At 46.8% G+C, this 26846-nt stretch overlaps 1 protein-coding gene across 4 annotated transcripts in view; it reads right to left on the bottom strand.

The window, feature by feature from the left end:
* Window positions 1-26846, bottom strand: part of LRRK2 (leucine rich repeat kinase 2) — a 165880-nt gene that overhangs the window by 39841 nt on the left and 99193 nt on the right. For all 4 annotated transcript variants that reach the window (XR_016213165.1, XR_016213164.1, XM_070049660.2 and 1 more), the window contains exons 30-39: window positions 26064-26191; window positions 23731-23949; window positions 20495-20696; window positions 19490-19578; window positions 10976-11163; window positions 9997-10151; window positions 8518-8664; window positions 8192-8383; window positions 7412-7558; window positions 2304-2404 (exon numbers count right to left, since the gene is read on the bottom strand). Coding sequence is in view for 2 of the 4 variants with exons in the window: in XM_070049660.2 (XP_069905761.2) it covers window positions 2304-2404; window positions 7412-7558; window positions 8192-8383; window positions 8518-8664; window positions 9997-10151; window positions 10976-11163; window positions 19490-19578; window positions 20495-20696; window positions 23731-23949; window positions 26064-26191 (1568 nt within the window). In the remaining 2 variants the exon portion in view is untranslated. The remainder of the gene's footprint in view (window positions 1-2303; window positions 2405-7411; window positions 7559-8191; window positions 8384-8517; window positions 8665-9996; window positions 10152-10975; window positions 11164-19489; window positions 19579-20494; window positions 20697-23730; window positions 23950-26063; window positions 26192-26846) is intronic.

Genomic DNA, 26846 nt, shown 5'->3' with positions numbered 1-26846 from the left:
TCATATATAGTGTGAAAGCACATCCAGCTGACTTGAAGGCACGATTAAGCTATTTTTCAAATGCAACGGCTAAGAACACCCACCTCCAAAGCACTCTTTCTTCAAAAAAATGACTGGAAGATACTCTCCAACAGAAAGGACAAGGACACTCCAACCAAGAGAAGGCCATGAAAACTGGAAAACACTGGGCATCATCAAGCAGACCAGGACAAGGAACCAGAGTAATCACCACGCAAGCCCCCGGGAGACCCTGCTTCTCCTTCAGAGAGGAGGTCATGGGGTACAGGAGGGAGGTCATGGGGTACAGGAGGGAGGTCATGGGGTACAGAAGGGAGGTCTCAGGGTACAGGAGGGAAGTCTTGGGGTGCAGGAGGGAGGTCACAGGTGCAGGAGGGAGGTCACAGGTGCAGGAGGAAGGTCATGGGGTGCAGGAGAGAGGTCACAGGTGCAGGAGGGAGGTCACGGGGTATAGGAGGGAGGTCTCGGGGTGCAGGAGGGAGGTCACAGGTGCAGGAGGAAGGTCACAGGGTGCAGGAGAGAGGTCACAGGTGCAGGAGGGAGGTCACAGGGTGCAGGAGGGAGGTCACAGGTGCAGGAGGGAGGTCACAGGGTGCAGGAGGGAGGTCACGGGGTGCAGGAGGGAGGTCACAGGTGCAGGAGGGAGGTCACAGGGTGCAGGAGGGAGGTCATGGGGTGTAGGAGGAAGGTCACGGGGTGCAGGAGGGAGGTCATGGGGTACAGGAGATCGTGGGGTACGGGGGGAGGTCACAGGTTCAGGAAGTCACAGGTGCAGGAGGGAGGTCATGGGGTACAGGAGGGAGGTCACGGGGTGCAGGAGGGAGGGCAAGGGAGCAGAGGGAGATCATGGGGTACAGCATGGAGGTCATGGGTTCAGGAGGTCATGGGGTGCTGGAGAGAGGTCACAGGGTGCAGGAGGGAGGTTACGGGTGCAGGAGGAAGGTCATGGGTGCAGGGGGGAGGCTCAGAAAGAAAGGAAGCTTCACCCCACAACTGCATAACTTAGGGGTTCCTAAAGGCACTGTAGAAGGAGCTACTTTCTCTCAATATGTTGAAAAAGAGATAATCAGAAAACCCTAACAGTGACATTTAGAAATCACAACATAATTGAGGTTCAAATTAAAGTCCTGTTTTTTATCAATTGCTGTGCAACATATAATGGAGAATTCCATTTGAGTTGAATATTTGGAATAGTCCCAATCAAGCAGGAAAAAAACAGGTGACTGAAAGAGGTGACATTTCCTTAGCTAAAATGCTTTGTTTCTGTGCAAATAAAAAGTCAACTCCAACTGGCATTTTCCGGTTTTGTTTTCAGAACCAAACTCTCAATCAAACATGAAGGAGTTCATTGTGATTACAGAAGGAAAACAAATGTTAGATTCTTCAACTACAAGAGAACAGAACACATTACAGAACTTAAGGAAGCGGTGGGAAGGGAACAAGGAAGAAGACTGCTAACTTCCCCGTCGCGCCCAGCCAGGGGTCAGCACCTGCTCACCTGTCACTTTACTGAACAGCAAGTTCAACTATTTCAAGTCACAATATTAGTAAAGTAGGAAAACTGAAACCACCCATGGTTTTGAACTTGGGGAGGTGGACATGGGGAAGAGGAGGAGTGTGGCATCTTCCCCATGCCTGGTGCAGGAAGACAGCAGGGTCCTTCTAAGAAGGCAAACTCAAGAGTTCTAACTTCTGGCCTGCATTCAAGGTAGCAATGTGCGGTCACACTGCCAGCAGCTCACCTCACTCTGAACACTTACAAGCCACACTCAGTACAACCACCGATGCCCACGTATGTGGAGCAGAAAAACACAATGCAAGTACTCCAGAAAACTGGGAGCTGAAGGCAGGAGCTTGCGTGGCCTCAGCTTGGCAAGAGGCACAGCTGCTGCAAGTCTGACTGTCAGGGAGTAACACAAGCCCAACAGGCCCAGGACTGTGCCACCTGACACCATGGGGTGTGGCCTGGCAGCTGGGGTGCACAGCGAGTGGGAGCAGCAGGACTGGGAAGGAGGAGCCCGGGGTCTCCCCAAACCTCTCACACCACACTGAAGGCTCACAGTGGCCCGGGGTTTTAATACTGTCTTGTCTTCATTTTCCAACAAAGAAACAAAACACCACAAACTAAAGTCCGGGCAAGGCAGGGCTTTGCAACACAACTCCGCCCACCTCTGGGGAAGTACAGTCGTGGGTTCGCAGCCCCCCCCCCCCCCACTGCCTGAGGAGGAACAGTCCCAGAGAGGACCCCGCCTGAGCTGGGGGCAGGCTGTCCTGGGGGCACGCACCTGTCTCAGCAGCCGGAGAGACGTGTGCTTGTTGAAAATCTTCACCGCCACCTCTTCTCCTTCGTACACGGCCCGGTACACGGATCCAAAACTGCCGTCCCCTTTGCAGAAGACAAGACAGAGCTTTGAAGTCGGTGTCCAAGTCATATCCACCAAAAGAGCTCTGATCCCTTCTTCCCTCTGCTGACCACGTGAAGAGAAATCTGACTCACCTGCTTCAGCACATCCAGCCTCCTCCTCTGTCTACTCCATGAGCCGAAACCCTGACCTGAGGGTGCACCCCTGACCTTCCTGCATCCCCTCCATCACCCCGCCACTCCACTGACTTCCGCTGTCCCTGCAGGTGGAGGACCCTCACAGCCTCACTCCCAGTCTGGAGCCACCCCTCCAGGCCAGCCCACAGCCCCCTGCTCTGTCCTGGCGTCGGTGGAATGCTGTCCTAAATCTCTACTGCATTCCCTCAACAGCCACATCCACCACTTTTCCTCCAGACCAGCTTTTACCCCAGCTTCTGCACGTACCTGAGGAAACAAACTGAGGTTATTGTAACTCCCTGCACCCACGCCCAGGCCCACAGCTAACCGGTGTCCACTCTGAGGCCCCAGGGAGGACCACTCCTTCCTTTCCATGGCCACGGCCCCTTCATCCATTTAGTGTCCTTGGTGCACCTGCCGAGATGCAGAACCCCCCGGGTCCACTGCGTCCAACTCATTTTCTCTGGTTCTAGTACATGGGGCCACCTTCCTGCTCTGAAATGAATTCTTCCACATTGCTTTCAACATGAAACCCAAAGTCAGCCCCATACTCATACCGTGGCTCTGAATTCCTGTCCTACTTCTCTTTTCATTGTCTTTCTCATTCCGGAGGCTCAAGTCCACGAGTTTTCCTCCCAGGCCTGGCTAAGCAACATATCTGAGTAGCTTTCTAAAAATACGGAGATCTGGTGGGCATTTGGCCCAGCAGCTAAGATGCTGGTGAGGATGTTCAGACCCCCTATCACGGTGCTTGGGTTCAAGTACCAGCTCTAGCTCCTGACACCCCCTTTCTGCAATGGGCACCTTGGGGTGCAGCACCTGATGACTCACGTGATTGGGTTTCTGCTGCTCCCATGGGAGTCCCAGACTGGATTCCTAGCTCCTTGCTCCAGCCTGGCCAACCCCCAGCCACTGTGGCATTTGGGAAGTGAACCAGTGGATGCAGGATACTTTCTCTTTCTTTGTATCTATCTATCAAAAAAAAATACTTTTAGCATGTTTCTAATCTAATAGAAATGCAAGATACACTCTCTCAAAAAAAAAAAAAAAAAAGCAAATCAATAAACAAAAAACAGGCCAGCACTGTGACACAGCAGGCTACGCTGCAATGCTGGCATCCCAGGTCAGAGCACTGGTTCGAGCTTGGGCTGCTCTCCGGATCCAGCTCCTTGCTAATCTGTGACAGAAACAGAAAATAGTCCAAGTACTTGAGCCCCTGGCGCCCATGCAGGAAACCCAGTTGAAGTTCTGGGCTCATGGCTTTGGTGTGACCAGGCCCTGGCATTGCAGCCATTTGGGTAATAAACCAGCAGATGAAAGATATCTCCCGTGTGTGTGTATGTGTGTGTGTGTGTGTTTCAGTTTTCACCCCCTTAAAATAAATAAATAAATATTTTAAAACCCTATGAATATAAATGTCTAGGCTCAAAGAATCTGATCTAAGTAGCTGCAGGAGGTGCCGGTCATTGGGGTTTTCTTCCTCCTTAGTGACAGTGAAGAGGGTGGAGAACTGCTCTAGATACACCAACAGTCAGAACTTCCAGAACATGGTGGACTTCCAGGGCCGCATGCCCCCGCTGTGCGGTACACGGAAGTGCTCAGCTGTGCTGCCATCTCACTGCCTGCGTGTGCACCAACTCTGCAAGGACCCACACGTGCTGAGAAACCAGGGCTCAAGACAGCGACTGGGGTCAGCCCTATGACATGCGGTCCATTCAGTACGTACAAAACCAAAGGTTCACGTGTAGAGCCCGATGTCACTTGAGGGACCTGGGTGAGTGAACTCAAAGAACCTACACGGAACTGTAACAAGGCTGTAACGCGCTACTTCTAAACAGCAGAACTGCACATCTGTGCGAAGCATCTGCCTGTGTACTGTTTCAGTCTCCATGAGGAGCTTACACACCCATACATTAATTTTTTCTTCCGAGCAACGTCTCAATAAAAGTTACAAAGTCCTCCTCTGAGTATGTCTTAGATTTCTACTGGATTATAACACGTTAGAAGTTTTATCTGTGTCTTACCAGTCTTGGAGACCCCTATCCTATCACTGTAGTACTCAGTAACTACTTGACTTACAAAACCATTCATGAATACTGTTCACAGTGAGAGACTTGCAGGGAGCACTAAGTACTGGAATCAGAAACAGGGCTGGCTAACCAGGAGAAAGGACGTCAGCAGACAGGGAAGGGAGGAGATGGGTAGTGGAGGTGGAATCTCAAATAAGGAAGTCCCATCTGGATGGCTCCGACAACCAAGGCGATGTTCACGGGAAACAGATCGGGATTTCAGGTGGGAGCGTTTTCTGCGTTTGTAAAGACCTTCCCTGAGAGTCTGCGCACATCAACGTGGAGTCTTTCCAGTGACTGCCCACACAAACAAGGTTAAGGACTGCTGCTTCATGTGACAGTCTGGCAGGAAAGAAAGCCCCATGAAACCGCACCACTGCGGTGCCACGTGGTGGCTCTCCTAAAAACCAGCTCCCAGAGAAGCAGTGTGCCTGGGAACTCCTTAGACACTTACACCGGGCCTCACAAATCTATCGCTCAAAGAACGCCTGTGAAAGAGACCTTTTCACTAAGATGTGCCAGCCCAGCCCTGCATTTGGGAAGGAGAAGGTTAATCCACCTCCACTACTGTCTTCACCTCCACAACTGCAGAGCCACAGGTTCACTGTAAGATTCTCAAGCCGAGGGAAGAACAATCGAAAAGCAGTCTTTCTGGCTTGATATGTGATGTCTCAAATTCTACACATATTTTTGCTGATAACGTTATGGACAAATTTCAGGCATTCTCGCCCTGGTGATTTAACTGATGTTAAATGTATACATACAACAACAAACTCTATACAAAGTCAACTGTCTTCAAATATTCTATACTAAGTATATTTAATACTTGCCATTCCCAATGACTTCCAGGAATGTTTGGAATGTGAATATGTAACCCTACAGTTAACAACAATATTCTGTATACTTGAAAATGTGCAAAGTGTAGGTTTTAAATACTCTAACCTCTAAAAAAATTATTAGTGAGGTAATATGTTAAATAGCTTGATTTACCTCCTTCTTTGATGACCTGTTCTTTTCACTAGGATCTCACTCGCGGAGATCTTTCATTTAGGTTTTTGTTGTTGTTTTTGCCAGAGTGTTTTGGCTTTCCATGCCTATAATACTCTCATGGGCTTTTCAGCCAGATCCACGTGCCTTAAGGGCTGATTCTGAGGCCAGAGTGCTGCTTAGGACATCTGCCATTCTATGAGTCTGCTGTGTATCTCGCTTCCCATGTTGGATCGTTCTCTCCCTTTTTTATTCTATCAGTTAGTATTTGCAGACACTAGTCTTGTTTATGTGCTCCCTTTGACTCTTAATCCTATCATTATGAGCAATTGTGAACAGAACTTCCACTTTGACTACGACCTTGTCTAAATATGATCAGAGTTGGTGAACTCAAAAGGCTTCCATAGCCTTGGCAGCTCATGACAAGAGCCTAGGGTGATTACTGATGCCATAAACAAGAGTGTCAATTTGTTAAGTCAACAACAGGAGTCACTGTGCACTTACTCCTCATGTAGGATCTCTGTCCTCAATGTGCTGTACATTGTGATTTAATGCTATAACTAGTACTCAAACAGTATTTTTCACTTTGTGTTTCTATGTGGGTGCAAACTGTTGAAATCTTTACTTAATGTATGCTAAACTGATCTTCTGTATATAAAGAGAATTGAAAATGAATCTTGATGTGAATGGTAGGGGGAGGGAGAGGGAAAGGGGAGGGTTGTGGGTGGGAGGGAAGTTATGGGGGGGGGGGCCATTGTAATCCATAAGCTGTACTTTGGAAATTTATATTCATTAAATAAAAGTTAAAAAAATAAAATAAATAGCTTGATTTAGCCATTCTGCATATACATATGTCAAAACATCATGATGTACATCATAAATCTGTACAAGTTTTACTTGTCATTTAAGAAAACAAACTTTAAAAAAATAGTTTTTTTTAACAGCTAACCAAAGAGCTGAGCAGTTCAGGTCTTCATAAACAGCATGAGGTTATGAGGACATTATCGTTTATTCTGAGGGTCAGTGACATGTAATGACAAATTATATGCTGACCATTTCTTTCCAAAAGTACTGTGGAAAAGCATTAAATGTTTGGACTGTGTGCTAAAGCATCTCTTAGATCTCAAAGCCCACATCCAAGTACAGGATAGGCCCAGGACGAAAGCTAGAAATGCAAATATTGGAGCATGGTGACCATGATTTCAGTATCTTTCTGTGAACACCTGAAGACACTACATGAGTTATGTCCTTCGCACACTGCTGGATAGCAACAGCTGAACTCGCGTTACCAGCCAACAAACAGTAACTGTTTGGTAAGCACAGAAAAAAACGACAGAGTGTGAGTGTGTCACCAGTTTAATGCTCCGGATTTTTTAATGCCAGATTTTTTTATAAATACTTCTTGAGAACTCCGCATTGTCAGGGGCTGCCTACGGCTCCATAGACAAGTTCCTCTTTTACTTCTTCCGTTCTGTGGAGACCGAGAAATGGCTGCTTCGCTTTACTCAACAGAAAACCTCCAAGTCTCCCCGCATCCCAGTAATGAAAGCAAAGGCCAAGACCCGGTTCATACGTCTGTGCTTCCACAGCAAACCCAGCCTCAGACAGATCCTACTCTACGGGAGCAGGTGCGAATTCCAGGTCTGCAACAAGAAGTCACTCTACAACAGAGCACCCCAAAAGAAAAATCAAATAATGAGTGTGTGAAGACACAGAACATTTAAGAATGCACCATGACTGAATATCCTCTAAATTACAAGGAGACCGTCTGTATTCTCAAACTAACAAAAGCAGTTACCTAAGAGAAACTCCGGAGCCTGCTGAAACTCCAGCTCATCGTTGTTCAGCATAATGTTTCTAGGCAGGTCAGCCAAAACCAGGTCCGGAGCAATCTGAGATATGGGGATGGTGAGTCTCGGTTGATCGGGATTTATGAGGAGGTCTCCTGAGAAGAATGCATGAGATTATTTAACGTCTTATTTAGGAATATACATATACCTGCTTTTTTACTGTCAAAACATAATAACACAGTTCCTTCCATTTCTAATCACTCCCTTAGCTTATCTTACCAATCCTAGGTTTCTGGAGAAAATTAAAAGTCCACTTACTAGCTAACCGGTTAGAATTTGTACAACTCATTCCCAAGTTCATTCACTCGATATTAAGAACTTCTTTAACTACTTGGCATCTGACTAGGAAGTGATCTGCTTTCTACTTCTGCAATATTCACAAATCAGTTATCTTACGGCAGACAGGATCGTCAGCCTGTTCCCAACTTTAATCTCTGTGACGATTCTGCGAGACAGGGTGAGCTGGAGCTTCCAGTTCCCAGATGACAGTGTGTTACTGCATGAGCCAATGTCCAAGCCACACATCAACAATTTCTGATTTCAGAACACAGTATCTCACCAACTATAAATACCAGAAGGATCTATTTTTCTGAACTGCGGCACCATAACTGAACGTAGTGATTTTAAACTCACTCCACATGGACAGTGATTGTTACATTGGTTAAAGCAGGCCCTTCACAAACACTGAAGCATCATCGAAGACATGAGAACGCTGTACCAAAGCGTACCTTCTTCTGCTTTCTTCATCAAGTCATCCAGTAAGATTTTTTGATGTTCTTCACCATCATTAAAACTATACAATGCCCACTTCTTTAAAAGGGTTTCTCCTTCGCCGCAGATGTCAATCTCCAGCAGCCCAGGAAACCACTCCTCCATGAGAGAGTCAATGTGGTCCACGACTTGGCCCAGTAGAATGCAGCCTGCATAATCCAGAACAGAGTTCAGTTGTCTGTCTACGTCTTGCCTGCCCCAGAGCTGGGGAAGAACTGCGAAGACTTCAAGTTAGATCTCCTTAGAAGTGTGCACAATTCACAGTTTAAATCAGTTCCCCTACCTTTTCTACAAGAAGGAACTGTAATCTTTAAGAAACTCTCTGGGTGATGGTCTAAGACTTCAGATCCCACCAGGCAGTAAGCTTCAGGAGACCAGTTCAGGTAGATGCCCTGGCGCCAGTACATTCTGTTGGGGCGAAGCGCTCGTTCTGAAAGAGGGTCAGATGGATCCGGGAATCAGTGACCCCACGTAAATGGGGGGAGGCTGACAGTACTGCACACACAAGACACAGTATTCAAACCTATCTGTGTTCAGAGAAGGCTGTGGCTTGTTAGTGACACACATCTTCATGGTATCGACTAACTACCCAGCAGTATTCAATAGTTCACCCTTAATTTTGCAACAAAATTAATTAATTGTGCTATAGAAGACCAAAGATACATTTTCAGTTCATACTGATAAGCAATTTAATATGATTAACAAATAATGAAGTGTAAATAAGCACACTTTTTACAAGATTTATTTACTCTAAATGCTTAGCATCAGAGGGCGAGATAGAGAGAGAGAGAGATCAAGAGAGACAGTTTGCACATCAATCAACCCCTCAAATGCCTGTAACAGCGAAGTGTGGTCCAAGCCAAAGGCAGAAGGCAGGAACTCCATCTGGTTCTCCCACAGGGGCAGTAGGAACTCAAGTCCTTGGGCCACCAGCTATTGCCCTCCCCTGTGCAACAGCAGGGAGAGGGAATGGAAGCAGAGCAGCCAAGCCAGGACTCAAACTGGCACTCCAATACGGGATGCCTGTGTGACAAGTGGTAGATTAACCCACTACAACACAATGCCAGCCACCCTCATAATGTTTTGATGGTCACAGTAAAACTAAAACCTCCTGAGCAGTCTAAATACCTATATGTGGATTAATTCCCAGCAAGATAAAGTTTATTTTGGAAAAAATATTTTTTAAAAATATTGGTGTTTTCCCTTTGAGGCACTTAGATGTCTCTTCAGTTTAAGAAAAACAGCTGACTTCATAAACATCCATTTTTGTTCTTTTTCTGTCAGTTGCTTGAGGATGGTACAACAGAACACAGACATTATGGGCCCTCCACGGCGCGGCCAGAACCTGTCACATCTGTTGACTAACCTCACTGATTATATGGTAATCATTGCATTTTTGTCTTTCATGAGTGTGTGTGTGTGAGAGAGAGAGAGAGAGAGAGAGAGAGAGAGAGAGAGAGACAATGAATTCTAACTAATCTCACCTTTTAAAATTATTGTTTACAATTTGCTGTGGGCATGGAAAACAAGATATTAATGCTTGCTGGGAACGTGTTAAAGCACTTGGGATGGGCCGGCTCGAGGGCCTGAGGGATGTTCTTCCTGACACATGGCCTGAGTCTGTGTGTGCTCATGCACCTTTGTACTGGTCAAGCTCAGTTCTCAGGAGCTTGTCTTCCAGAAAAGCAAACTCAAGGAAACTGGCATATAATGTTTAAAATGCTCTGCCCCTAACTTTTGTAAATACTGTCTTCAAACTTACCTCTTCCCGAAAGCATGTAAGGTGAGATCTCAAGTAACCGGTTAATTAATCTTGACCAAAACCCCATGGGGAAATAAGGCATTTCATAGAGCCGGATGATGATTTCCGAGTTCTCACAGTGTGGAAGCTCTATTACGGGCCGGTGGTCAGAGAGACTAAAGGGAAGAGGACATCGTCTTTAGGAAGCACCAACATCACCAGCCACGTTGACCAAGGCGCTTACTACTCGAAACCAAGAAAGCCAACCACTGTAACTGGTGACACACTCTGTAAGATTCTCCACTCTTTGCTCTTCTTGTATCAAATGTCTGATGGACATTTGATCAACTCAGTGCATTCTCAGATATAATAGATGCAGGAAAGGATTTCAGTAATCCTTTGTATCCAAATCATTTATTATAGTTAGCCATGTTTACAAAAATATTGATTTTATAAAACTTGAAAAAATGAGCTCAAAAAAAGTATCTTTTTTAGAATTGCTTGCCATACATCACTGTCATTTGCACCTTTCAACATCGTAACACTTTATGGACTTCCCAGGTTGCTCAGAAAGCAATGAGGACAAATTTCTACAACACAGGACCAGAATTTAGGATTTCATTGTGATGGAATGAATCATTTAAAAACTCTGATCCACTTCCCTAATACAGAAATTCTCTCAGCACTGTGTGAATAGGGATACATACACACACACACACACACACACACACACACACACACACCCCTCTAATACTGACCCTTCTTAAGTAACTTAAGCAATAGTAAACCAAAGAGTAATTATATAAATAAAATAAGCCATTTGCTATGAACCATCAAACACATTGTTTTAATTAAAAGCAAATGCTATATTTCAGTACAAAGTTTACACAAGAGGCTAAAAATTTCATACATCTATTATAAACTGATTTTATCTCACCATTAAAACAAGGCAGTAGGTCATTAATTTTCATGGCGTAATAGTTTTAATGGGTTATTTTACCTGCTTGGAACCAGTAAGTACTCTTCTCCTATTGGCAAGGCGATCTGGAATTTTTCCAGGAGTTTAACGTACTGCGTCATGTAATTCTTTGGAAATCTCCTTTTCTTCGACAGGAATTTTTCCACATCTCTACGTGAAATAATTCCCTTAGGATGTTTCGGATAGCCTTCCACTTTCACTGTCAAAATCTGAAGAATTCGAACTCATAAATATCAATCACTAGCACTCATTTTCTGAAATATTTCAAATTTAAAGTGACATGAAATGCTTTGTTAAATTGTCAGAGAAGGTCTTAGAACTTTAAAAAATATTAAACAAATAAATGGTTTTCCTTATCAACTAACCTGTGAGAGCAATCTGAGTTTCCTGTAAGGTACAGAATGCGGCAGGAGTCCTGACTACCATTTCTATTAATTAATGGTCCACTGTTCCTGGTCTTCTGATAACAATACAAACTATTATGCATTCATTGACTACAATTCATGTCAAGTGCAAATGACCAGAACAATTTAAATGTTGTTAAGTACAACTGGGGACCTAATTTCTCTAGTAGCCTTGAATCCCAAGAGGGTACCCACCCCTCCCAATGTTTGTTAAATTAAGAGTCTGAGTTCAGATCACAAATTACTGATATGCTCTGAACCTCAAGACTTCCCCGCTCTAATTCAATGATAAATCCAATACAGCACATCTGTACTGCAGCCTCATCAGTAACACAGTCCTGGGAATGTGCTCCCTGCAAATCACCCCTCCAGGTGTGCAGCAGAAAGATCACCCGATGGGTACAGAACAGGCGAGGTTTCTGTTCCTGGGCAGAGGCGGAGGAGAACAGTCAGTGAGTCTCAGAGTAACTACGCTTCTGCTGGATCTGCTCCCAGAGTCTGGGTCAGCAGGCTGGGCTGAGGCGCGCAGTAGGTTAATCCTCCACCCAAGGCACCAGCATCCCATATGGGCACTGGTTCTAGTTCCATTTGCTCCTCTTCCAGTCCAGCTCTCTGCTGTGGCCTGGAAAAGCAGTAGAAGATGGCCCAAGTCCTTGGGCCCCTGCACCATGTGGGAGACCTGGAAGAAGCTCCTGGCTCCTGGTTTCAGACCGGTGCAGCTCTGGCTGTTGTGGCCATTTGGGGAGTGAACCAACGGATGGAAGACCTCTCTCTCTGTCTCTCCCTCTCACTGTCTGTGACTCTACCTCTCAAATAAATAAATAAAAAATCTTAAAAAAAAAGAAAGAAGCAAACTGGACAATTCTAACACGGAGACCACAATGTGAGCCTTGATCAAGTCTCACTTGGTCACTTGAGACAAACCCAGGTTCAAATCCAGGCTCTGAAGCAAGTGGGGTGACTTCAGAAAAGGGATTTAATTTCTTTAAGGCACAGCCTCCTTCTCTGTAAAAGGAGATGAAAACAATGACTGTCCCTTAGATTTCCACGAGAGTGGAAAGTGCTTGTGACACACACACAGTCAGCCCTTGCATTTTAGCTCTAGCTACCTACAGACTCTCTCTTCCTTAGCCAAATTCATTCCTAAAAGAAGTTTGGGCTTAATTCTCTCCAGATCCAGCATGCTTGAGCAATATTTTAGTAGCAACAAACACTATTTTTGTTGCCATGTACTGCGCAATACACTGAACTGTAAAATCCTTAGGTCCAGGGACTGCTCTGACCATGTCTACGCTCCTGTTTTGTGTATATGGTATTTGCTGAATCAATGAACGAATGACTGTTTGAACATACTGGTATTTAAAGACAAGGTACAAAGGGCCATTAATAGACAAAAACTGCAGTTCAGAATCCATCTCATACTGTGGACTTTACAGGAGACCCAGTTTGTCCAAACTTGTTAGGTGGAGAGTGTGGGGAGCAGCTCGGACTAGACTAAGTTACTGGAATTAAGACTTATTCTATGCATCTGCTCTCCTCTGTGGGGAGCAGCTCGGACTAGACTAAGTTACTGGAATTAAGACTTATTCTATGCATCTGCTCTCCCACAATATGGCGCTGGGAGAGAAGTAAACAGCTTCCGCACAGCTGCCTCCAGTTCAACCAATAAACTGTAGGACCTGCTCCTGATTGGAGGAGAGCAGCGTACTCGGCGTGTGGGCAGCCGAGTTGGGATTGGCGGAGGAGGACTATAAAGGAGGAGAGAGACGGCATGCACCGGGAACATCTATGGGGAACATCTAAGGGAACCCGTGCAGCCCCCGAGAGAACCGGCCGGCGGTGTGCCGCTCCCCTGCGGAAGTGGGGAATGCGGCCAGGGGGAACTGCCCTTCCACGGAGGTGGAAGGGATAGTAGCCAACCCGGGAAGAACCAGCAGCAAACCCGGGGAGGGCCGAGCAGACGAAAGAACAGCGCAGGGTCCTGTGTCGTTCCTCCACGAAGAGGGGGAGCGACATAATGGTGCCGTGACTCGGATATGAAGCCTAGGCAGCGTTTAGTGTCGTTCCTCCACGAAGAGGGGGAGCGACATAATGGTGCCGTGACTCGGATAGGAAACATGACTCGGATTAGGAAACCTAGGACGGATAGGAAACTTAGGAGGGAAGAAACGGGAAGAAGCAGGAAAATACCGGAGAGAGAGACTAGCAAAGAGCCTAGGTGCCGGAAGAAGCTATTGAAAGCCTAGGCATAGACTCGGATATGGACTGTGGGAAAGAAGTTAGGATTGAAAGCGAAAGTGAAAGCTTTCATAGACTCGGATGCGGACTATGGCGGGGAAGCTAGGAGATTGAAAGCGAAAGTGAAACCTGGAGGAGGCTTAGACTTGGATACGGACTGTGGGGAGAGGCCAGGAGAAATGAGGGAGGAATATTGTTGGAAGAAAACTTAGGGAAACACACCGGGTAGAGAAAAATGTTAGGGAGGATGAAGCCGCGAGTGCAGGCCAAGCCATCTTGGAATTCTTCAAGTCACCCTGGGGAGCAAGAGGCGAAGATCTGGAACCAGAGGCAGAGACGTGGGCCGCCAGAATTCGCCAGGTTAGTCCGGGGAACTTGGATTGAATGCCGGTGGTGGCGGAAACATTCGCGGAAGCCGCCGCATGCAGAGAGAGCACGGGGCGTTGGCGCGAGGCCGTGGTGCGGGCGCGAAGTGCGTGGAGACCGCGGAGCGTGCGCGCAGAGCCGGGAACCCGCCGGCGGGGCGAGGCGCCAGGAAGCCGCGCAGAGCTGTGAAGCCGCCGCGGGGCGGGCGCCGGCGGGGCGAGGAGCCGGGAAGCTGCGCAGATGAGAGAGGCGCGGGCTGAAGCGGCTCAGCCGGAAAGCTGCCGAGAAGCAGCCTCGGGGCGGGCGCAGCCGGGAAGCCGCGGGGATAAGAATGAGAGCGGGAAGCCGCAGGGATAAGAGAAACAGAAGTTTAGAAGTAAAGTGAGAAAAATAGGAATGCTGGAAGATAGAAGTAAAATGGGAGAAATAGGAATGCCCGGAGATAGAGAAATAGAGAAATAAAAAGGCCTCCCTACAACACTGCAATGTGAGAGCTTGGATTCGGTCTGCCTAATCAAGTGAGGCGATGAGCACCTGCGGGCAGCTAGCAGCTTATGCGCCGCAGGTCACCGAAGACAGGCACGAATTAACATCAGTAAGGCTTCCCCACAATACAACAATATTAAGCTTGGATTCGGTCTGCCTGATTTAAGGCGGTAAGCGCCAGCAAGCAGCTCGACCAGAGTATGAGCTGCAGGTCACCGAAGATAGGCACGAACCAACACTAATAAGTCTCCCCCACAATAAGGCAATGAGAAGGCTTGGATTCGGTTTGCCTGATAGAGCTTGTAAGCCCCTGCAGGCAGAGCAAAGCATGCGCTGCAGGGCACCGAACACAGGCACGCATCAGCGCCTAAAAACCTCCTCACAACATGGCGAAGAGAGGACCCGGATTCGGTTTGCCTGATGGATAGGACTTGTAAGAGCCTGTGGCAACTCTAGCAAGTAGAGCAGAGTGTGTGCTGCGGGACACCGAAGACAGGCGCGTATCAACGCCAAAAAAATAAAAAGAAAGGGGGATCTGTGGGGAGCAGCTCGGACTAGACTAAGTTACTGGAATTAAGACTTATTCTATGCATCTGCTCTCCTCTGTGGGGAGCAGCTCGGACTAGACTAAGTTACTGGAATTAAGACTTATTCTATGCATCTGCTCTCCCACAATATGGCGCTGGGAGAGAAGTAAACAGCTTCCGCACAGCTGCCTCCAGTTCAACCAATAAACTGTAGGACCTGCTCCTGATTGGAGGAGAGCAGCGTACTCGGCGTGTGGGCAGCCGAGTTGGGATTGGCGGAGGAGGACTATAAAGGAGGAGAGAGACGGCATGCACCGGGAACATCTATGGGGAACATCTAAGGGAACCCGTGCAGCCCCCGAGAGAACCGGCCGGCGGTGTGCCGCTCCCCTGCGGAAGTGGGGAATGCGGCCAGGGGGAACTGCCCTTCCACGGAGGTGGAAGGGATAGTAGCCAACCCGGGAAGAACCAGCAGCAAACCCGGGGAGGGCCGAGCAGATGAAAGAACAGCGCAGGGTCCTGTGTCGTTCCTCCACGAAGAGGGGGAGCGACATAATGGTGCCGTGACTCGGATATGAAGCCTAGGCAGCGTTTAGTGTCGTTCCTCCACGAAGAGGGGGAGCGACAGAGAGCAAAACCGTTTCCTGTTTTAGTAGGAATATCGTTGGATGAAGGAACTCTGAAAAAGTGACATCTGGGGTGTCTTACCCTAACTGACAGGCACTCAAGTCCAACTACTCAGCTTGAAATCCTAACTAATTCTTCTGAACAACATAGTGTTAGGTGAATTATTTACCCTTTCTGGCCATCAATTTCCACTTCTCCGTGCTGTGGGAAATAAATACAATAATCTTTGAAAAGCACATAGGCACCTTTTGTATGTGAGCCATTATTGTCTAGTTATTCTAATTTGTTTTAGTTAGATTAACTCATTTAAAAACCTCTGTGCTGAATATTTTCTGCAGATCTGTATATCATGCTATCACTTTTTATAATGGTTTGCAAAGACCGATATCATCAGTGCTTCCCCTATACATGTGTCCTGCTCAATTCATGAAGAAGCAGAGTCCATTCTCTTCCCCCTTGAATCCGGGATGGCCTGATGGTTGCTCTGGTCACTGGACGGTAGCAGAACTGACATTTTGCCAGTTCTGGAGCTACACTTTAAGAGGACTGGTAACTTGCACTTTGTTCCTGTAGGCTGTCAGTCAGCATGTGAGGTATCTAATCACCCCGTGACTATCATGCCATGATGAAGCCCACCTGGGCTACCAGAGGGGCACCAATACACCCCAAATGTGCAGAGAGATTTCCAGAGCCTTCCAGCCCAGCTCAGTGAACCATGACAAGTGAACAGCCTTTGCCCAGCACCACGTGGGAAGGAACCACTCTGCTGAGCCCACTCAACCCAGAGACGAGTGAGAGATTACAAACTATTGGTATCTTAAGTCTCCAAGTTTGGGAATGCCTTATTACACAGCAATAAAACCTGAAATACTATCTTAATTACATTATCTTTAAAAGATATAACTCCTTACCCTAGTGACTTGCATGGCTGACTTGCACTGTCATTCAAGGAAATACCATTTCCCTAGTTCCTCTGTATTTCTTCCATGTATTATTTTTTTAAAAGATTAAATTGCCAAGAAAGCATTCTAACGCTCCACTTGATTAAATCAACAAGCCCTCTTGGAATCACCCTAAATGCCCATCACCAAAGACTGGATAAAGAAATTATGGGATATGTACACTATGGAATACTACACAGCACTAAAAAATGAAATCTGGTCATTTACAACAAAATGGATGAGTATGGAAAACATCATAGTGAAATAAGCCAGTCCCCAAGGGACAAATACCTTATGCTCTCCCTGATCCTTGAGAACTAATAGAGCACCTAAAACGAAATCTGTAGAAGTGAAATTGACACTTTCTAAAGGGATGACTTGAGCTGCCCTTATCTTGATGTTGAGAGACAGTTTTGTCTTTTTTATTTTTTGTTTTTTTTTCTTCATACTATTTGTTGAACTCTTTACTTAACATAGAGTTTATCATATGTGTATAAACTCAAATGAGGATGGATCTCAGTAAAAAATAAGAGTGGGAATAAAAGAGGAAGGAGGAAGTTTGTAACTGTAAAGCTGTAGAGTTCTGCAAACATTCCTATGGACTTCTAAGGCTACAGTTTAAAAACTTGACATGAGACCCCAAATCCCATTAAACTGGGTGGTAAAAATGCCACCTCAAGTGTTAAAGTGATCACATAAATAGGATCAAGTGTCTGGTAATAATAATGGATAGAAATAAAAAGGAGAGAATGTTCCAACATGGGAAGCAGTCCACACAGCAGACTCTCATAATTACAATTGCTTAAATAACACTCTGAACTCAGAATCAGCCCTTAAGGCTTCCTGATCTGGCTGAAAAGCCCCTGAGAGCATTTTAGGCATGGACAGCCAGAACTCTGCGGCAAAAAATCTTCTACATGAAGGATCTCTGTGAGTGAGATCCCAGAGGAAAGAAGTGGCCATCATAGCAGGATGTTCTCTAAAGGGAGGAGAGAACTACTTTGCCTGTGGCCTTGTCTAAATACTGACAGATTTTGTGGATTCAAAAGGATTCCATAGCCTAGGCAGCTCACATCAAGAACCTCAAGTGATCACTGATATCATACATAATAGTGTTAATTGTTAAATTAACAACATGAGTCACTGTGCACTAAATTGTTCTCAGTTATGTGTGTGTGTGTGTGTGTGTGTGAGCAAATTGTTGAAATATTTACTCAGTATAGAGTTGGTCTTCTGTGTACAAAGTTAACTGAAAATGAATCTTAATGGAGAATGAGACGAGGAAGGGAAGGAGGAGGAAGGGTGGGAGGGTGAGTATGCTGGGAAGAATAACCATATTCCTAAAGTTGTACTAATGAAATTTGTATTCCTTAAATAATTAACAAAAAAAAGAATAAATTGCCAAGCAAGCATGCCTTTTTTTTTCTTTTTCGTGTCTTTCTCACACAGCTAAGTAAGTTTCACAAACTCCTCCCTGAGTTGACAGCAATGCAGGGTACAGGAGGGTGGGTGGGCTCCTCTGAGCTCCTGCACCTCGGAGTTGTTCTCACCCCAGCCCTGGTGACTCATGGAGGGAAGACCCCTGTTTATTTCTGCTGATGGTGTCAGACAAGTGGCTCTTGTTCGCGCTTGACTATTTATAGCTTTCATTCCCTGTGAAGCTAAGTGAAAAATGGCAATGTATTTGAATTTATCAGCATAAATAAAAACGATGGGATTTATTTTTCAAGCGAATGAGAAATCTAAATTTACATTTTTCCTGACATTTCAAATCTGTCCAAGTAACTGAGCTATTCAACCTCTGGATTTCATTTCCACTTCAATTAGCAAGTTTGTATTCTAAGTATGCTAGTGAGAAGAAATTTCATGGAGTTTCAACTTAATTACTCCACAGAACCTGGGAAGATCACTGTGTGGGAACCAGCTTGTTTAAGAAAAGCCCGGTTTTCACTCACAGCTGCTTCTCACTCTACCCTAGCAGACATGCTCGCCCAAAAATCATTTACATACATGTGACATTACATACATGTCCCAAAGCCTCACGAAACCTCTCTCTCCCGGGGGGAGTTCTGGTCTTTTCTTGGCTGCACACAGCTTGGCTGTTTTCTGACAGTTACAGTGTGCCACCCAGGAAGACAAATCTGCCAGGTCTGTCGAAAACTCCCTTTCCTGTATGGGATGCAGCTACTTGCATACATTTTTTATTTGAATCCATAACTGATGCACCTTCCAAAATGAAATGAGTGTTTTTCAGTTTTAAAAGTATTTCTCTTCACTTTCTAAAATATTATACCTTACATTGCAAAATGGCTCAAAAACAAAATTAGAAACATTAACTCCTCACTTGCAGCGAACCAGAAAGGCAATCAAGAGGATAACATTGCTATCCCTATTTCAGAAACACACAAAGGCTTGAAACACCAAGAAACACCAAAAAGCCAGTAAGTCTTCAGAGAACATCTAGAAACAGGCCAAGCTCTGATCTACTGGCTTTGTTATCATTTAGTGGATGAATCAAATCCCAACTGAATACCTAATGAGTGAGTCAAAACATCCCTCCGTGTTAACTAGACAGAGGCTCCACAGGCTCCCCCGCCCCATCTTCCTACGGGCGTTGGCCCCAAGGGTTTTCAGAGAGCCTTCACCCGACTCAATGAACAGCAAACCACAGACGTGTTCAGGGTCCAGGAGAACAGCCTGGGCTGGAGGTGCACAGGCGTCCACCACTGGCTTGAAAGCAAAGGCTTGTGGGTGGCAGACCCCTCCCGCGTCAGCAAGCTCCCCGTGAACCTCCTGCTGCCCGAAGCCTTCCGCAATGTCCGATCTTGATACCCACTTCCAATTTAACCAAACGCATCCTAGGAGATGCTCCGTGCTCGGGGCGCCACGCGCTTGCTCCTCAACCACAACCCCTCCCCCACACGCAGGAAACCCTAAGACACCAACCTGGGCCATGACTTTGCAGAGCCACTTGGGTTCCACAAAGTACAAGTCACTCAGCTGCAGCGCTGGGTCTTGAAAATGAAGAAGAACCCCTGGAGGGAAAAATGCAACAATGAGACACAGAGTGCAGAAGGTGCAAACGCCAGGGAGCTTTAGACCAAGCCCAGGCCAGCGTCCTTATCTGCCACTCACACGGCTGGCAGAAGAGCTGGGTCTAGAACCCACGCCTCCTCATTCCCAAGCCCTAAAGTCCCACTATGTAAAGATGGATTTTTGAATGATACAAAATGATATTTAAGTACATGTGAGACATCAGCATGCATAGCAGAATATATTTTACTAAAGGGGCAGAAATGCATCGTTCCCTTTCTAGCTCTCTACACCTACACACCTAAGACACATTTAATTGCAAATACAGATAAGCAACACTGCATATCTACTTTAGAACCATGAGAAAAGGGGGAAGATTCTAACCCACATCAAGCTATTTTTCACTCAACAGAGTGTAGGATTCAGAGTGCTTCTTAGACGTCCACTCTAGTAAGGACAAACAGGCTCTCACAATTGCAGAAAGCGATCAGACAACAATCAGCAGTGACGTCAGCTGCAAAGTTTTCTTCTGCGCCATCACGGGGTGCCCATTCTCAGCTCGGCAGCTGCACCCTGAAGGTACTCAGCCACCACAGCCGTGATTCTGTCCAGGGTATAAAAATAGCTGACACACAGACCAAGCTCACCAGATGCTATGAGATGCCAATACCAGCTCTGGAATCCACAATCCTAACTCCTGCTCAGGGGCCATTCTCACCCCTTTGTCCTCAAATGATTTCTAATTTTATGTTCTTATGACATGATGATCTTCCAACGGGGGGGGGGGGATCAGTGTCCTGTTAAAGAATTTTATAGTCTCTTGACTTTTTATATGTAGTTCTATACAAGACCGAGACATACTTGTATAATTTAGTAGGGCAAGTTGTGAACACAAAAATAGGAAGCTGACGCACAAACCTGATTCGTTTAGGAAATGAATGGCGTGAGGAAGCTCATTCTCATCCAGCTGCAGCTGATTGTCTCTCACCAGTTGTAATAATCGTTTCCGGTCAATTACGGGAAATTCAGTTGGCACATTTTTACGTTCGGACAAAATGATTTTCTCAAGTTCTACATAGCAGTCTGGAATCAGCTGCCCGACAACAGGCTGATCTCGGATCTATTAGATTACAAATGACAAGCTGTAAAAACCTATTTTAATTATGTATCTGTCACCTGTGCTAGCAGTCTTCACAGAGATGGGCACGTCATCCAGAAGCATATTTTTGGATCAAAGTGTGATGTGAACCTGTTCAAACTGCAGGGTGAGAAACAAAATGAAATTTAAATATGAAACTTACGGACACAGAAAACAATTTGAAAAAAAAAAAAAACAAACTGTGAGATATAATAACATAGAAATAGTGAACTAGCCATCCAGAAATTTCATGGCAGAAACTAGGATAAACCATTCATAATAAAGAGTTTTTATTTTCTAAGTCATTAGTGTGCAACAGACATGGTAGCCTAAGAAATCAGTACGTACCGCAAGAGCTTTTAGATAACAGTGCCCTCACCTGAAGGCAAAAGATTACATTCTGTGGTTGCCACCTGCAGAATGTAACAATGGTGGAATTATACCAGCACCAGAAGATGGCAGACAAGGAGACTTGTCAGCCACGCTGTGCTTTCTCACAGAGCCCGAGCTTGGGAAAACGTCCAATCACCTACACCCCGATGCTGATGTGAGGGGATGAAGCCTGGACCCACTCCCTCTGAGAAATACATAAAGCAAGATTTGTAAAAGAACAGCCTTGAGATGCTCATTTCTAAGCTATATTTTCCAATCATTTTTCTTGAAAATGTATTTTTAAACAGAAATGTAGTTTCAGGAGTAGTAAACCAAAATGCCTTCGGGAGCCACCAGATGGCACACTCTCCCCATTTCTGAATCCATGAAAACAACACGTTCTTTTTCTCTTCCCACATTGATGAGAATGTCTATCTAAATTCTCAAACTTATTCCAAGAACAAACAAAGGTATTTTATTCAGCCAAAACACAGATGTAACTTGCTCTTTTTCTACTTGTAACTAGAACCTAAGGAGGCTGGTTTCAACAGTCACACCACTGTGTTCATATTTAGCTGCAAAGCGTCATTTCAAAGATTGCTTCCACGTTTTCCTCGCCGCAGAAAATTACCTACAATTCTGACCTCCACTTTTGACATGCCTTCTCTGCATTATCTGTGAACTGAGGTGAAATGTAACTTCAAACTGAAGTTTATGTTTTAACTCAAGGAAGAAAATTTGTACACTAACTCAACAAGGGTTCCCGCGGAATGGAAACCAAGCAGTGCATCAGGGAAGAACCGTGCAGGGAGGTCACAGGGTGCAAAGCAGGCCGGTGCCGCTGACGCCTGGGCTGGGCTCTGAGCGCAGGGTCGGCGCTGAGCTCTGCTCTGTCCCGTTTCTCTCTTCCGCTTGGTTATCACGTCTCCGACAGTCTGACCCGACACAAAACAATGAATGCCCATCTGCGCTCTAAGGAGTGTGCGTGGACGTGTGTTTGCAGAGGCGGGCAGCACACGGGAAGAACAGAGAAGAGCCAGAGAAAAGGAGAAGCTGCCATCTGAGCAGAGCTCCGAGGGCCCGGGGCACCTGAAAGCATCCCTGCTCTACAAAGCAGCCAAATGAGTTTCCGAGCAATGCGGCCCAACGGCGCACGGATCAGCAATGTGCACCTCCCTTTAAACCACACTGCCGTTCCTCAAAGCTGCCTGCTACTTCTTTACAAGGAATCATTCATCCATGAGTGCTGGGAGAAATGTCTTACCGTGGACAGTGACACCTCGCTTTCAGAAAACAGTGGGATTAACCCAGCTCATCTACAGACGCGGCTTCAACTAAATCCAGGCATTTCCAAAACACAGTCATCCCTCGATGGGTCTTTTAAAAAATATGACTTCAGTTCTGACAGCAAATGACAAAAAGCTATAAAACCATCCTAAGCAATAACCCAGTTAAGTATAGCTATAGTCGCCAAAGAAAACCACCCAATAAAGAGATTACTCAGATGAAAACATTTTACACACTTGTTGGTTTGAAGTCCTGACACTCTGTCATCTTGGGTTTTACCAGAAAGTAAGAAAAATCCACAAATGACAAGTAATTCTTATGGAATACGACAGGATTCACCCTCGGTAAATCTTCCAGCAAGTGTTGCAGGTGAGTGCTGAAAGGTGACACACTCATCCTCTCTGTGCACCTCAGAGACCAGAGTGTCCATCCACAGCTCATGACCTCGGGGACGGGCGAGTACTCGGCAGCAGTGAGCTAACCAGCCAAGAGTGAGGCTAACAAGAGCACATCACCCCCCATGCAAACCCGAAGGCTCTTCAGAGCAGAGTGCGACTCTAACAATACGTATGTCCGTCCAGGCCTGCCAGGACTAGTTAAAAGCCATGACCTTGACCACCAGTGCTAACGAGCCTGGCCCACAGGACTGAATGAGCTTCACTGTGCTGTGCGCAGGCTGACTCCCCAGCAAGCTGTCCAGTGCAGGGCACAGCAGGCTCCCTGGAGAGCCCAGGGCAGACTTCCTCTTCCCACGAAGCTTCAAGACAGCGTTCTCCCTAGTGACCAATTTATCTGCATTTTATGACAGCTGGCTTAAAATTTCAAACCTAAGTCCTACAACAAAAAAGCCCGATTTGTAGAAGGTAATCACGGCAGACACTGCCGAAAGCCAAGAGAATGATGTTGACGGCCCGGCAAGTGCACTGTCCCCCAGCACTGGGAAAGTCGCAGGTTCAATCCCAGTGACGGGAGACATGAGGGAGCAGCACAGGCCAGGACGGGCACAAAGCGGAAAGCGCAGATGCAGAGCCAACAGTCAGAGAGCCCAAACAGCCGAGCCCAAGGCCCAGCGCCCACTTCCGCCTTCTGGCCGAAGCCCCGCACTGGCCACGGGGGGAGAAATGACAGCAGCCGCATTTTCTCAGTGGCTCTGAGTTTCTCTCAAGATCCCCAAGCGCCTGTTAGTCCTGTCTAGATTATGCATGAGTTATGGCAACCTCACTCACAGTAACGCTCACAGCTCTGCAGAAGCCCACAGGGGCCAAACAGTTGCTCTGTCTGCCATCTGTAAGCAGGTGCACAGAGCAAAATGAACCTGCGGTGTCGGCGCAGCAGACAGGAGGCGGCCTCCACTCACCTTGAAATTCAGGCTCTCGTTGATGATGGTCTTCCGGAGCTTGGCCAAGGCATCGGACTCCTCGGTGGCGTTGACGAAGTGGTAGTCCCGGATGGCGGGGAAGCCACGCTTGTTCAGGAGCTCCCGTGTGATCTTGCCGATGCAGGCCTTGCGCTGCTTCTCGTCAGAAACGTCCAGGTGCGTGCCCACGAGGATCACGGGGGAGGACGACGCCCGTGCCTGGGGACGCACGCAAAGCTTTGACATCGGGAACACTTATGCCCACATCCGCTTTCCGTGAAATCCACACACACAGGAATGAAAAACACAGCGACGGCCCTTCCTGTCCTGGCTTGGGCTGACCCTGGCTGGAAGTTAAAGCCCCAGTGCAACAGTGGCGGGAGGCGGGATTCAGGGCCGGCATGAAGGGACCAAGGCCAGCAGCACAGGAGGGGCTCCAGAGCTGGGGGTGGGTTCCTGACCCAGACGGTTCAGCCCTCTCCCCTGCCTTTCCCCCTCTCAACTGCATTCTCTCGGCCTCTCTCTGACAGAGCGGCATAAGCCGGCCCTTCAACCTGCAACTCCCCAGCCTCCAAAACACTAGGAACCCAATCTCAGGCCTCTGTGAACCGCCCAGACTCGGGTATCCTGCAGAAGCAGCACAGATACCTCCTCGCTCTCAATCAATGAAACCACGAAACTTTCCAAACTCGTACCCAGCTGCTGCCGCTGCGATTCTCACAGTGGCCTGAGGCAGCAGCCAAGCAGTTTCTCTTGGCTTTCTACGTGCACTGTCCCCCAGCACTGGGAAAGTCGTACCTTAAATGCAATGTGTGTGTGCGCCTCCCAATAAAACATGCATTTAATAAAGCTAAATTACATCCACATTACATAATGTGCTTTATATTTTCTCTTCCTTATTTCTGAATTCAATTTCCAGAATTCAGTCTAAAACTCATTCAATTTGGAGTCTAAATGAAAGGGATAAAGCCACTAACACAGCTTTATTGTCACTGCAATACCTACTCACACTAGACACTAAGAACAAAGACAAGAAACGGGGAATTTAGAAGCAGGCATTAGGCACAGCAGTTAGGATGCCATTTGGGATGCCCACATCCCATCATCCCAGCACCGGAGTTCCAGTTCCATCTCCACTCCCGATCCAGCTTCCTGCCAATACACACTCTGGGAGGAAGCAGTGTGGTTCACGCACTTGAGTCCTGCCACCCCCATGGAATACCTAGAATGAGTTCCTGGATCCCAGGTTTGGCACGGCCCAGGCATGGCTTCCTGGGCTTTTGAAGGGAAACCAGCTGACGGGAGGCCTCTTTGTCTCTCCCTCCCTTCCCCCTTCTTTCCCTCTTTTCCTCTCAAAACAAAACAAATAGACAACAAAAGGTTTTTAAAACTCTCCCAAATTACCAAACAGGCCTGTATGCTGTCACGTGAGATAACAAACGTGACACAAAGCTTCCTAAGGACCCTACTTGCAGCATCATTATTGTGTGCACTGGCTGTCACTTCAGCCTCAGTTCTAAGCAGCAGATTATGGAAGGAGAAGGTGACAGCATGGCACCGGGGCAAACAGCAGGGAAATGATAGGAGACCCGCTGCGTGTGCACAGCCGTCTGGGCCTGTCCAAAGGGTGGAGTCTGAGGGACCCCATACAAGCTGCCATGGAGGACACAACTGGTGATGCACGACCACTTTTCTTTAGTGTGGTTTATCTTAAATTAGGCAAGAGATATCCAGTGTATGATCACAGATAGTCCAACAAATGTATCTTCAAGTTGTATAGGCTAAAAGGGTTTCAGGAATCAGTAACATTCTCCAATATGGAATGCACTAATTTTTAAATTTTTTTTTACTGATTTATTTATGAGGGAGAGACAGAGAGATGAGACAGAGACAGAGAAAGAGAGAGAACTCATCTGTTGGCTCACTTACCAGATACATGCAGCATCTGTAGCGGCCAGGCCAAAGCCAGGAGCTGGGATCTCAATTGAAATCTCCCGCATGGGCAGCAGGGACCCAAGTACCTGTGTCGTCACTGTTGCCGCCCAGGCTGTGCACCAGCAAGATGCTGGAGTGAGGAGGTGGAGGAGCAAGCCCAGGCACTGCCGTGTGGCCCCTGGCATGGGGGCATCCTGACTGCCCAATACCTGCCCAGAAGTACTCCACTTTCATGTCGTGACTTAAGGATTCTGGAATTTTCTCAATTCGACATTTTGGTGCTTTCTTTTGAAAACTGTATGCAGAGACTGTTGGAAGCAACTCTTGGTCCAGAATCAGTCCCCGTGCACACACGCACACACACACACACACTTTCCATTCTCAGGTCATCAGGTCACCTTTATGTTGAAGAGCCAGGGCTTCATGGCATCAACTTCAGCCTGTCCCTTGCTGAGATCATACACGGCCAGGTACAGAGCACGCTGGGTCATGAAATGGGGGTGTGTGCTGTAGAACTCCTCGCGCCCTAAACAGAGACGAGAGAGGTCTTCTAACCAACCAGGTAGCAGGCCAGAATCCTCTTTGGAAAAGGAATGTGGGGGCCAGCGCCGTGGCTCACTAGGCTAATCCTCTGCCTACGGCACAGGCACCCCGGGTTCTAGTCCTAGTTGGGGCGTCAGATTCTATCCCGGTTGCCCCTCTTCCAGTCCAGCTCTCTGCTGTGGCCCAGGGAGGGCAATGGAGGATGGCCTAAGTGCTTGGGCCCTGCACTCGCATAGGAGACCAGGAGAAGCACCTGGCTCCTGGCTTCAGATCGGCGCAGTGTGCCAGCCGTAGCAGCCATTTGGGGGATGAACCAATGGAAGGAAGACCTTTCTCTGTCTCTCTCTCTCACTGTCTAACTCTGCCTGTCAAAAAAAAAAAAAAAAGGAAGAAAGGAAGAAAGGAGGAAAGGAGGAAAGGAAGAAAGGAAGAAAGGAAGAAAGGAAGAAAGGAAGAAAGGAAGAAAGGAAGAAAGGAAGAAAGGAAGAAAGGAAGAAAGGAAGAAAGGAAGAAAGGAAGAAAGGAAGAAAGGAAGAAAGAAAGAAAGAAAGAAAGAAAGAAAGAAAGAAAGAAAGAAAAGAAAGAAAGAAAGAAAGAAAGAAATGTGGGGATGTAATGCTATTCATTATTAGGCATAC

The sequence above is a fragment of the Oryctolagus cuniculus genome, chromosome 9 (assembly GCF_051225735.1).
Source record: "Oryctolagus cuniculus isolate XC-2025 breed Fujian yellow rabbit chromosome 9, ASM5122573v1, whole genome shotgun sequence".
Lineage (NCBI taxonomy): Eukaryota > Metazoa > Chordata > Mammalia > Lagomorpha > Leporidae > Oryctolagus > Oryctolagus cuniculus.
This window is presented reverse-complemented; position numbering and strand designations above follow the sequence as displayed.